The 14,177-nt window shown below is 39.1% G+C and overlaps 1 protein-coding gene across 2 annotated transcripts in view; it reads right to left on the reverse strand.

Annotated features, from left to right (window-relative positions):
- Window positions 1-11,277, reverse strand: part of LOC133623565 (glucose-6-phosphate 1-dehydrogenase-like) — a 32,062-nt gene extending 20,785 nt beyond the window's left edge. Inside the window, exons 1-5 of one of the 2 annotated variants that reach the window (XM_061986792.2) lie at window positions 10,955-11,277; window positions 2,251-2,288; window positions 2,037-2,145; window positions 1,758-1,975; window positions 1,477-1,635 (exon numbers count right to left, since the gene is read on the reverse strand). In XM_061986792.2, coding sequence (XP_061842776.1) covers window positions 1,477-1,635; window positions 1,758-1,975; window positions 2,037-2,145; window positions 2,251-2,288; window positions 10,955-11,083 — 653 coding nt within the window. In that variant the 5' untranslated portion in view covers window positions 11,084-11,277. The remainder of the gene's footprint in view (window positions 1-1,476; window positions 1,636-1,757; window positions 1,976-2,036; window positions 2,146-2,250; window positions 2,289-10,954) is intronic. The other variant, XM_061986785.2, reaches the window with a different exon arrangement.
- Window positions 11,278-14,177: the final 2,900 nt, after the last annotated feature.

Consider the following 14,177-nt stretch of genomic DNA (forward strand, 5'->3'; position numbering starts at 1 on the left):
CATTGTTTGAGTAAAATTATGACTTTTGTCATAATTTTGCCAAGTAAAATTCCAATTATTATTATAATATTGCCAACATTTTAAAGTTTTCTTATAAAATTGTGACTGTTATTGAGTAAAATTCCAACTTTTATCTTAACATTGCACAATTGTTCAGTTTTTATTGTAAAAGTTTGACTTGTGTTGAGTAAAATTAAGATTTTTATTATAACACTGGCAGAGGGGTTAGTGCATCTGCCTCACAATACGAAGGTCCTGAGTAGTCTTGGGTTCAATCCCGGGCTCGGGATCTTTCTGTGTGGAGTTTGCATGTCCTCCCCATGACTGCGTGGGTTCCCTCCGGGTACTCCGGCTTCCTCCCACTTCCAAAGACATGCACCTGGGGATAAGTTGATTGGCAACACTAAATTGGCCCTAGTGTGTGGATGTGAGTGTGAATGTTGTCTGTCTATCTGTGTTGGCCCTGCGATGAGGTGGCGACTTGTCCAGGGTGTACCCCGCCTTCCGCCCGATTGTAGCTGAGATAGGCTGCAGCGCCCCCGCGACCCCGAAGGGAATAAGCGGTAGAAAATGGATGGATTATAACACTGCCAAAATTCTAAGTTTTTCTTGTAAAATTGTAACCTTTTTTTTTGTGAAATTCCAACTTATTTTTCACAACAAGCTTTTTTATATTTGCATAGTATGTATATATTATTAATGTTGCAAATGCAAATCTTTATATATCTAGAAAGGGTGGTCCTAAAGAGGTAGGCATTTTTCAGAGGTCTGAAGAAGGTAACAAATACAAGAATGCGTGTGTGTGTGTGTGTGTGTGTGTGTGTGTGTGTGTGTGTGTGTGTGTGTGTGTGTGTGTGTGTGTGTGTGTGTGTGTGTGTGTGTGTGTGTTCTTGTATTTCTACCGTTCTTGAGATATCAACAAGGTAAAGTACCTTCCATATGAGGACCGGTGAACTAGATAGGACCGAAATCATGGTCCCAATACGGAAAACCATTGCATCTAATAGGGAATGTCTCATTTGCACCCCTGGTGGTGAAATATATCAAAATGAGGGTGGTCCCAAAAAGGAGGGATTTTTCCAAATTGACTGTGTGTCGGTTTTAAAAGTGCTCCCTCTCTGGTCAACATATGAAATAATAAGTGGGTGTAAAAAATTTTAAGTGCACCCCTTCTGGTGTGTGTAAGAAATGTATATGTGCACCCAACGGCCAAAATTAATAAAAAAAAATATGTATATAGGGACATACTGTAATAACTTGAAGTAAATAATAAAGATAAAAAAACAATTACAAAAAAATAAAAAATAAAAATACTAACAGCTTACCTTTTTTATATTTGCATAATATGTATATATTATTAATATTGTAAATACAAATCTTTATATATCAAGAAAGGGTGGTCCTAAAGAGGTAGGCATTTTTCGGAGGTCCCAAGAAGGTAAAAAATACAAGAACGTGTGTTTGTGCACCTAGTACCTGAGCACCATGAGGTTCTGGATCATTTCCTTGCCCAGGTAGTGGTCGATGCGGTAGATCTGGTCCTCTTTGAAGAGGGAGGCAAGGTGGGTCGACAGCTCCTGTGAGCTGTTGAGATCCCGCCCAAAAGGTTTCTCCACAATGAGCCTGTTCCACCCTCTGCTGGGGGACATGTTTGGTTACGAGGTGCTGCTCCAACAAACCAGAGAATGTTTGGTCCACAGTGTGTGTGTGTGTGTGTGTGTGTGTGTGTGTGTGTGTGTGTGTGTGTGCATGCTGACATGGGGCTCATGCAGTGCTGGCTGATGTTTGCACAGACGTGGTGGTAGACGGTGGGGGGCAGAGCCAGGTAGAAGAGCCGGTTGGCGTCGGCTCCCCCAACAAGGGACGACAAATGTGCGTTAAGTTTATCATACGAGCTTCCGTCTTCGTAGCTGCCTCTCAAATAGGAGTTCTTGCTGAAGAAGACCGCGAGGCGATTGGCCTCTTCATCGGCAACCTGGAGGAAAAAGTGCATGTTGGACACATGGAGACTTTCGACAAATATCAAATTGCGCTACCTTCATGTAAGGCAGGCACGCTTTCCTGATGTCCTCCACTGTCAAGTTAGAACGAGCATATCCCACAAAGTATGTGTTGTGTGGAAGCAGACCATCTCTGAACAACCACCTGCCAGCACAAGTCCATCCAACCAATTAACTCATTCATTGTAATAACAATATTCAGTTATATTAATAGTCAACACTTTGCATTATTGCAGCCTTCTTTACTCACCATAAAGTGGAGTATATTTTCTTCTTTGCAAGATCGCCCTGTGACAAATATGAATTGATTACTCCTTCATGTTTTATGTTTAATTGTACATCCTTTTCCATCCATCCATCCATTTTCTACCCTTGTCCCTTGTCACACACACACTAGGTGTGGCAAAATTATTCTCTGCATTTGACCCATCACCCTTGATCACCCCCTGGGAGGTGAGGGAAGCAGTGGGCAGCAGCGGTGGCCGCGCCCGGGAATCATTTTTGATGATTTAACCCCCAATTCCAACCCTTGATGCTTAGTGCCAAGCAGGGAGGTAATGGGTCCCATTTTTATAGTCTTTGGTATGACTCGGCCGGGGTTTGAACTCACAACCTACCAATCTCAGGGCGGACACTCTAATCCCATGTACTATTCAATAATAGTAATATATATATATATATACTAGAGATGCGCGGTTTGCGGACACAACCGTGGAGTCCGCGGATTATCCGCGGGTCGGGTGGTTGAAATAAAAAAAAAAAAAGATTTTATCCGCGGGTTGGGTCGGGCGGTTGAAATGTAAAAAAATTAGATTTTAAATAGATTTAGGCGGGTGGCAGTTAAACCAATTCGGAAATATGTATACATAGTTAAATGTTGTTACCCACATACGAAAAACGAGGAGGCACCTGCAGCATGCCACAACAGAAGAAGAAAAAAAAAAGAGATGGCAACGCCGGCAGCAAACGTGGTACGCGACAAACTAAAAAAGGGAATACTAAAGACCAGGGGAAAAAAAGGCCAGAAAAGTTCAGCGTGGACCCGTTTTTATGAGGTTGTAAATCAGGATGATAGTAATGCTGGCTACGCGATTTGCAAGAGCTGCGACGCTGTTTATGTCTACGACAGTCACAAAACCGGGACATCTAACATGGTGCATCACATTTGTGCAAAACCCCGAACCTCCACAAACACCCTGAGCATGAGCAGTCCGCCGTGATCCCAGAAGAGTGCCACAGGATGTTAAAACAAGATAGAACGCAGCTGCCTGCAGCAGTTTGAGTGGCGCGAGCGCGCTTGGAGGTGCGCTCAGCGCGGCTCCCAGATGATTGCGCACTGGTGTGCGTCTGGGCCGTGACAGCATGGCACGCATTGAATGTCTCTGCTGCATTGGATCAGTCTCCTTTCTTTAACAGGCAAAAGCTTTATAACCTCACTAATGCCTTGCATCGTCTATATTAGATATATAACAACGGGCGGGTGGCGGATGGTGGGCGGGTGCGGTTTTGATTAAATGTTAGTTCGTGTGGATGGCGGATGGTTGACGACTTTTGTGATGCGGTTGCGGATGAAATAATTGCCTATCCGCGCATCTCTAATATATACTGTATAAATATATATATATATATATATGTATGTGTGGGGAAAAAAATCACAAGACTATTTCATCTCTACAGGCCTGTTTCATGAGGGGGGTACCCTCAATCGTCAGGAGATTTTAATGGGAGCATTCGCATACCATGGTTTATATAGGGCACAGAGTGGGTGGGTACAGGCTGGCCTAGGGGCGTGGTGATTGGTTCATGTGTTACCTAGGAGGTGTTTCCGTCTATGGCGGCATGTTGTTACAATTTCGCTGCGCTTGTTGAGGGATGACAGGTCTGGACGGTAGATAATAAACAGTTTCTCTTTCAAGCATAGGTTGCATCTTTTATTACCACTATTGTAAGGTGTGCTGGATGCAAGAATTTGCCATGTTATTGAATATTCAACATTATTGTCTTTGAGGTCCCAAATGTGTTTGCTGAGTTCTGTGGTATTTCGCAGGTTTTTGTTCCTGAAAGAAGCCTTGTGGTTGTTCCATCTGGTTTTGAATTCACCCTCGGTTAATCCTACATATGTGTCGGATGTGTTAATGTCCTTGCGTATTACCTTAGATTGGTAGACAACTGATGTTTGTAAGCATCCCCCGTTGAGGGGGCAATCAGGTTTCTTTCGACAGTTACATGCTTTGTTGGTTTTGGAGTCGTTCTGACTGGGGGTCGACGGCTCATTTGCAATTGTTTTGTTGTGGTTTGAGATGATTTGTCGTATATTGTTCATGCAGCTGTAGCTCAATTTGATGTTGTTCTTGTTGAATACTTTTCTTAGGTTGTTGTCTTGGGGAAAGTGTTTGTCAATCAGGTTGAGGAATTTGTGTCCAATGTTCGTTGAGACGTTTTTGCTGTATGGGGGGTTGTACCAGATGATGCCGTTTCGTTTTCTGTTCTTTTTTGGCTGGTTTCCTGGCGTGGGTTCATAGGTGAGGGTGAAATTGTATCCGCTTTCATCAAGGGCTTTTTGGTACGGGGGGGTTGCTTGGTCAAATTCAGCTTTGCTAGATGACAGCATCGATAGCCTTTTATTGATTCCGGTAGGTATTCTTTTCGTGGTGGTGGGTGGATGGTTGCTGTCATGGTGCACGTATTGGAGTGTTGTGTTGGGTTTCGTGAATGGTTGGTAGCTGTTATTTCTCAGGTTGAAAGTGACGTCAAGAAAGTTGACGGTTTGCTTGTTGGCTTCAATCGTGATCCGTAGGCCGTTCTCTTTGAAAATTTGGCATATGCGCTTCTTGGTATTCTCGCTGCTCCTTGGCGAGGCGCGACACACTGCCAGTCCGTCATCACGGTAAATACCAAGGTTCAGATTGAGGCTAGCGAGCTGGGAGAGGAGGAAACTCCCAACGAGTTCACACGTTTCTGCTCCGTCAAAACTTCCCATAGTGACGTCAAATGTTGCATTGTTCTTTTTTTGCCATGGTGTACTGTTGTGGATGAGAATGGAGTTTGGAGGCCTACGGATCACGATTGAAGCCAACAAGCAAACCGTCAACTTTCTTGACGTCACTTTCAACCTGAGAAATAACAGCTACCAACCATTCACGAAACCCAACACAACACTCCAATACGTGCACCATGACAGCAACCATCCACCCACCACCACGAAAAGAATACCTACCGGAATCAATAAAAGGCTATCGATGCTGTCATCTAGCAAAGCTGAATTTGACCAAGCAACCCCCCCGTACCAAAAAGCCCTTGATGAAAGCGGATACAATTTCACCCTCACCTATGAACCCACGCCAGGAAACCAGCCAAAAAAGAACAGAAAACGAAACGGCATCATCTGGTACAACCCCCCATACAGCAAAAACGTCTCAACGAACATTGGACACAAATTCCTCAACCTGATTGACAAACACTTTCCCAAAGACAACAACCTAAGAAAAGTATTCAACAAGAACAACATCAAATTGAGCTACAGCTGCATGAACAATATACGACAAATCATCTCAAACCACAACAAAACAATTGCAAATGAGCCGTCGACCCCCAGTCAGAACGACTCCAAAACCAACAAAGCATGTAACTGTCGAAAGAAACCTGATTGCCCCCTCAACGGGGGATGCTTACAAACATCAGTTGTCTACCAATCTAAGGTAATACGCAAGGACATTAACACATCCGACACATATATAGGATTAACCGAGGGTGAATTCAAAACCAGATGGAACAACCACAAGGCTTCTTTCAGGAACAAAAACCTGCGAAATACCACAGAACTCAGCAAACACATTTGGGACCTCAAAGACAATAATGTTGAATATTCAATAACATGGCAAATTCTTGCATCCAGCACACCTTACAATAGTGGTAATAAAAGATGCAACCTATGCTTGAAAGAGAAACTGTTTATTATCTACCGTCCAGACCTGTCATCCCTCAACAAGCGCAGCGAAATTGTAACAACATGCCGCCATAGACGGAAACACCTCCTAGGTAACACATGAACCAATCACCACGCCCCTAGGCCAGCCTGTACCCACCCACTCTGTGCCCTATATAAACCATGGTATGCGAATGCTCCCATTAAAATCTCCTGACGATTGAGGGTACCCCCCTCATGAAACAGGCCTGTAGAGATGAAATAGTCTTGTGATTTTTTTTCCCCACACATACATATATTGCGCTCTACTACGGTATCGAGCACTATTTTTTGAATAACCTTATTAAGACATATATATATATATATATATATATATATATATATATATATATATAATTGATGTAATATACATCAATTAACAATCTTATTGGGGTGTTTATTAATGTACTATAACAAAGGAGTTGTAAAATACATCTATTAACAATATTATTGGTGTGTTTATTAATGTACTATAACAAAGGAGTTGTAATATACATCTATTAACAATCTGTGTGTTTATTAATGTACTAAAACAAAGGAGTTGTAAAATACATCTATTAACAATATTATTGGTATGTTTATTAATGTACTATAACAAAGGAGTTGTAAAATACATCTATTAACAAACTGTGTTTATTAATGTACTATAACAAAGGAGTTGTAATATACATCTATTAACAATCTGTGTGTTTATTAATGCACTATAACAAAGGAGTTGTAAAATACATATATTAACAATATTATTGGTATGTTTATTAATGTACTATAACAAAGAAGTTGTAAAATACATCTATTAACAATATTATTGGTGTGTTTATTAATGTACTATACCAAAGGAGTTGTAAAATACATCTATTAACAATCTGTGTGTTTATTAATGTACTATAACAAAGGAGTTGTAAAATACATCTATTAACAATCTGTGTGTTTATTAATGTACTATAACAAAGGAGTTGTAAAATACATCTGTTAACAATATTATTGGTGTGTTTATTAATGTACTATAACAAAGGAGTTGTAATATACATCTATTAACAATATTATTGGTATGTTTATTAATGTACTATAAAAAAAGGGTTGTAAAATACATCTATTAACAATCGGTGTGTTTATTAATGTACTATAACAAAGGAGTTGTAATATACATCTATTAACAATATTATTGGTATGTTTATTAATGTACTATAAAAAAGGGGTTGTAAAATACATCTATTAACAATCGGTGTGTTTATTAATGTACTATAGCAAATGAGATGCAATATACATCTATTAACAATATTATTGGTGTGTTTATTAATGTACTATAACAAAGGAGTTGTAAAATACATCTATTAACAATCTGTGTGTTTATTAATGTACTATAACAAAGGAGTTGTAATATACATCTATTAACAATATTATTGGTATATTTATTAATGTACTATAAAAAAGGGGTTGTAAAATACATCTAATTGGTGTGTTTATTAATGTACTATAACAAATGAGATGCAATATACATCTGTTAACAATCTGTGTGTTTATTAATGTACTATAACAAAGGAGTTGTAAAATACATCTATTAACAATCTGTGTGTTTATTAATGTACTATAACAAAGGAGTTGTAAAATACATCTATTAACAATATTATTGGTGTGTTTATTAATGTACTATAACAAAGGAGTTGTAAAATACATCTATTAACAATCTGTGTGTTTATTAATGTACTATAACAAAGGAGTTGTAATATACATCTATTAACAATATTATTGGTATGTTTATTAATGTACTATAAAAAAGGGGTTGTAAAATACTTCTATTAACAATCGGTGTGTTTATTAATGTACTATAACAAATGAGATGCAATATACATCTATTAAAAATATTATTGGTATGTTTATTAATGTACTATAACAAAGGAGTTGTAAAATACATTTATTAACAATCTTATTGGTGTGTTTATTAATGTACTATAACAAAGGAGTTGTAATATACATCTAATAACAATCTGTGTGTTTAATAATGTACTATAACAAAGGAGTTGTAATATACATATTTTAACAATCTGTGTGTTTATTAATGTACTATAACAAAGGAGTTGTAATATACATATATTAACAATCTGTGTGTTTATTAATGTACTATAACAAAGGAGTTGTAATATACATATATCAACAATCTGTGTGTTTATTAATGTACTATAACAAAGGAGTTGTAATATGTGTTTAGTGGGACAGGCCTCAGTTAAGTCGGAGAAAATGCGGTAGTTTATAATTAATTAAGCTTTCTGTGCGGCCCGGTAGCAAATGGGTCACGGACTGGTACCGGTCCCTGGACTGGTGGTTGGGGACCACTGCCTTACGGAGTAGCAGGGGGTGCTGGAGCCTATCCCAGCTGCACTCGGGCGGAAGGCGGGGTACAAGTCGCCACCTCATCACAGACAACATTTACACTCACATTCACACACCAGGGTCACTTTAGTGTTCCTTCCTAATATATGCTAAACCAAGCCCTAAAATATGATTGACCGCGTGATGATGACTACTAGACCAAAGAGCAACCCACCGTGGTTTTGAATGCTCTTTACCCTTGTCTATCCCCAGGTTCTCCAACCAGCTCTTCCCTCAGAGGCACCAGAAGACTTCACCTGAGATAAACAACTGATTTGTTGAGTTCCTGCAGCCCAGATAATCATTTTGTTTTGAGAAGTAGGTAGACCCTATTGCAATGCTATTAAACTGGCGGCCCAGGGGCCAAATGCGCATACTTGCCAACCCTCCCGGATTTTCCGGGAGACTCCCGAAATTCAGCGCCTCTCCCGAAAACCTCCCGGGACAAATTATCTCCAGAAAATCTCCAGAAATTCAGGCGGACTCCGCATGGACCTGAGTCCGCTTTCCCACAATATAAACGGCGTGCCTCCCCAATCACGTTAAAACTGTAGAATGATCGAGGGCGAGTTCTTGGTTTCTTATGTGGGTTTATTGTTAGGCAGTTTCATTAACGTCCTCCCAGCGCGTTAACAATACACAACAACAGCAGTCACGTTTTCGTCTACCGTAAAGCAGTTCGTCTGCCGTAAACAGCAATGTTGTGACACTCTTAAACAGGACAATACTGCCATCTAGTGCATTTGATGAAAGCACTTTTGTGCGTGCCACACAGCAATGCATCATCAGAGAGGGTGTTCAGCATGGTTAGAAAAATAGTGACAGAGAATAGAACAAGGATGGACAATTCAACCCTTAACTCAACAAGTATATGTGTAAATAAATGAACACTGAAATTCAAGTATTTCTTGTATTTATATATGTATATGTATATATATATATATATATATATATATATATATATATATATATATATATATATATATAATAAAATAAATATATATTTATAGTTAGAATTCACTGAAAGTCAAGTTTTTCTTATATATATATATATATATATATATATATGAAATACTTGACTTGGTGAATTCTAGCTGTAAGTATACTCCTCCCCTCTTAACCACGCCCCCAACCACGCCCCCCCCCCACCCCCCCACCTCCCGAAATCGGAGGTCTCAAGGTTGGCAAGTATGCAAATGCAGCCCTGGAAAGACCCAATACTGCCCACCTCAAATTCAGTTTAAAAAATTGCTCCGGTTTTATAGAGGAACTTGGCAGATCCTTGGATTGACATTTTCATCACCATGTGTCAACTTCACTGGTGTGGGGTTTTGTACAAAATAAGACTAATAGTGAATGGAGAAGTTAGGTGTTCTGTCAGAATGAGCTGCTTCATCAAAACAGCTTCTAGTTGCTATTCCTGTTAAAACAACGGTGATGAAAAGGAAAATGTAGACTACCATTATTTGTGCCAGTGTGAACTTCCTCACGCTGTAATTGTCTACATGCTTACTGGTCAGAAAACACAATGAGATTAAAAGCAACTCCAGTATCAGTGCGACAGTCTACAAATATGCAAAACATAGGAAGGAAATAAAATAAAAATAGTGCAAAAGGAGGTAAGGTGCACAGTCCAGTCCTGAGAACGGATGTTCTGAATGTGTTTTTTTAAATAGTATCCTATATACATGTATACAGAAGCATTTTTACTTTCCACCCACAGTCTGAATGCTTCTGTGTATATGTATATTGTTTAATATTTAAACAACACATTCAGAACATTCTTTCTTGGGACTGGACTGAGTTTTGCATATTTGTAGACTGTCGCACTGATATTGGAGTTGCTTTTAATCTCATTGTACCTGTGTATAGTGACAATAAAAGGCATTCTATTCTATTTAATGAAATAAATACAATTATAAGAACTACTTATTTGTAGAGGCGATTGACAAAGTCTACACGAGGTAAGTCTGCACAACTTAATTGTGATTGTTATTTTGTCCAAGGAAAACTTTAGCATTGATGCGCATGCGTGCACATGCTCGGTAGCGTTGGTGTTATCTCTTTTTCGACAGACATCCCCCCCCCACACACACACACACACCACCACCACCACCACCTCATTTAATGGAATATCCCTGTCATTTAGCCATATTATGATGTTTGGCCCACTGTGCCACATTCTGAAAACCACTCTTCTCGACTCACACAAGACACAATACAAAACTACCTGTAGGATAAAAGGTCAGGTAAACCTAAAAACCCCGCCTCCACACGAAAAGTGGAGTGAGAATATCTGTTGAGCAATGTCAGCAGACTTTGAACGCATTCCATTGGCAAGTAAATGCAAGTGCAATACTCACTAGCGTTGACTCAAATAATCAAGAAAGACTGGTAAAAATTAATCTTTCAAACGTGTGTTTATGGACTCTTATCAAAACTTCAACATTTGCAACAATACATCCTTTCTTCATTGATATTTGAAGGAAATAAGGACTTTGTTTTTCAGGTTTTTAAAGGGATTTTGCACCATTGAGTCACTTCAAACCCATTCATCCCTGCAACACATAATTGCAATTTGTTTTAGTATGCAACTTGATAAAAATCAAGAAGCTGGACTCACAGAGGCTCCCAGGATGATGAATATGTTGCTCTTGGAATGACTGGAATGAAGCTCTCCATAGAGCTCCGTCCTGAGCTGGCTGAACACCTCAGAGCGAGTCAGAGGGTCAGCAGTCCTCATTATATCCATCTGCTCTCAGCCTGTGTGACTACATGGTGGGATGAAAACTCAACTGGAATCCTGACCTTGCAAACAAACTAAAACTTGATTTTGTTAATGCTGCCACCTAGTGTTACAAAGTAAGCCTACGTCCCAATGTGCTGTCTTTGGGATTTTGCTTGTAAAGCCACATGTAAACATTCCGTCACAGCAGGTCTAACTGCCACATCCACTTTCAGGTTCTTCAGAAACAGTTGACACAACTGCCAGGAATTTTTCTTTGTCTTGAACACCGCCCAATACAATATTTAAACAAACATTAACTCGAGCCTATGATCTGGTCCCCATTCGAGAGTTTGTAATAGGTCATCTCCAACAAAGCAAACAGAGTGATGTTGTAAAATAAGTTATGAGTGTGTGTCTATGCAGGAAACCTCAGTAGGGAATGGCACAATGAATTAGAATATCTGTAAAACCATTATGAACTGAGGAATTCCCTTCTACAGTCTTTCCTGAACTTAAAGGGGTCATATTATGATTTATTTCTACATTTCAAACACTTTTCTTTGTCAACATTAGTGATGTGTAATACCATTGATTTTTATTCTGATCCGATACAGAGTAAAATTCCGGCTGGTATCGGCGTTAGTTTGTGCAAATATACCTTAAGTGTCTGGTAAAATACAAAACCCAAAACCAGTGAAGTTGGCACGTTGTGTAAATCGTAAATAAAAACAGAGTGCAATGATTTGCAAATCCTTTTCAACTTATATTCAATTGAATAGACTGCAAAGACATGATACTTAACGTTTGAACTGGTAAACTTTGTTATTTTTTGCAAATATTAGCTCATTTAGATATTTGATGCCTGCAACATGTTTCAAAAAAGCTGGCACAAATGGCAATAAAGACTGAGAAAGTTGAGGAATGCTCATCAAACACTTATTTGGAACATCCCACAGGTGAACAGGCTAATTGGGAACAAAGACTGAAATTGGGCAACAAGCAAAATGTTGTTTAGGGCCACAAAAATGGGCAAGCCCTGGTAGGAGGTCGCTGATGTTGTAGTTAACGCCGGGAACAGGCTAATTGGGAACAGGTGGGTGCCATGATTGGGTATAAAAGAAGCTTCCATGAAATGCTCACACATTCACAAACAAGATGGGGTGAGGGTCACCACTTTGTGAACAAATGTGTGAGCAAATTGTCAAACAGTTTAAGAACAACATTTCTCAAACTGCTATTGCAAGGAATTTAGGGATTTCACCATCTACGGTCTGTAATATCATCAAAAGGTTTACAGAATCTGGAGAAATCACTGCAAGTTCTAAAACCAACATTGAATGCCCATGACCTTTTGATCCCTCAGGCGGTACAGCATCAAAAAGCGACATCAGTGTGTAACGGATATCACCACAAGGGCTCAGGAACACTTCAGGAATCCACTGTCAGTAACTACAGTTGGTCGCTACATCTGTAGCGACCAACTACAAAACCAAAACTCTACTATGAAAAGCCAAAGCCATTTATCAACAACACCCAGAAACGCTTCGCTGGGTCCAAGCTCATCTAAGATGGACTGATGCAAAGTGGAAAAGTGTTCTGTGGTCTGACAAGTCGACATTTCAAATTGTAGTAGTCCAAAGAGGAAAAGAACCATCCGGACTGGTATAGGCGCAAAGTTCAAAAGCTAGCATTTGTGATGGTATGGGGGTGTATTAGTGCCCATGGCATGGGTAACTTACACATTTGTGAAGGCACCATAAATGCTGAAAGGTACATACAGGTTTTGGAGTAACATATGTGTTGCCATCCAAGCAACGTCTTTTTCATGGACGCCCCTGCTTATTTCAGCAAGACAAGGCCAAGCCACATTCTGCACGTGTTACAACAGCGTGGCTTCGTAGTTCTAGACTGATTTGATTTTGATTTGTATTAAGGATCCCCATTAGCTGGTTGCCTCAACAACCTACTAGTCTTCCTGGGGTCCACAATACAATACAATTACAAGTAAAAGCATATAAATATAACTACACAATACATAAAAAAATAAAAAAATAAAAGCATCAATAAGAAAACAAGCAAACAATTTACAGTCACAGAATAATAATTACCAAATAGATATAACTACACAATATAAAACCAAACAAATCATCAACGAGCAGACTAATTTAAAGACTCAGATAAAATATTACTCTCTTTTTAAAAACCTGTTTACTTTCAATGCCGGTGAGAATTCGAGGCAGGTTATTCCAGAGCGATAAAGATCTATAAATAAAAGTTTTCCGCAAAGCATTCTTCCTGGGACGAGGGAGTATAAAACTGGCCTGCCTGTAGTCCAGACCTGTCTCCCATTGAACATGTGTGGTGCATTATGAAGCGTCAAATACGACAACATAGACTGTTGAACAACTTAAGCTGTACATCAAGCAAGAATGGGAAAGAATTCCACCTGAAAAGCTTCAAAAATTGGTCTCCTCAGTTCCCAAATGTTTACTGAGTGTTGTTAAAAGGAAAGGCCATGTAACACAGTGGTAAAAATGCCCCTGTGCCAACTTTTTCGCAGTGGGTTGCTGCCATTAAATTCTAAGTTCATGATTATTTGCCAAAAAAAAATGTAGTTTCTCAGTTTGAACATTAAATATCTTGTCTTTGCAGTCTATTCAAGTGAATATAAGTTGAAAAGGAAATGGATGGATGGATGGACAACGTGCCAACTTCACTGGTTTTGTGTATTGTATAAAAAGTATTGTATTTCAAGTGTTGCTGCTGTCGGGGAATGATAGTCAATCAATATTAAATCACAAAATGATGGTATAATTCTGTACTGATTTTTTTTATCTTATTTATATTAAACGCCGTAGTGTCTCCAAATAGCCTACGATACAAGGAGGCATGCACCTGCTGTTTTATAACATTAAGTGACTTATTTGAATTGCCAGTAATTTTCTAAATTAACAATTGAAAGACTGAATGACTAATCACAGCACGGTGTGCCGCTGCACTTGCACATTGCGTACTTACCTTGGTGAAAGAAAAATTAGAATTTCCCATCAATCATGTTTCATTTAGACAACATTTCAAGCTTACTTTACACTTTGTTCTTTTTTAATGATGCACACTA

This window comes from Nerophis lumbriciformis, linkage group LG01 (assembly GCF_033978685.3).
Source record: "Nerophis lumbriciformis linkage group LG01, RoL_Nlum_v2.1, whole genome shotgun sequence".
NCBI classification, from domain to species: Eukaryota; Metazoa; Chordata; class Actinopteri; order Syngnathiformes; family Syngnathidae; genus Nerophis; species Nerophis lumbriciformis.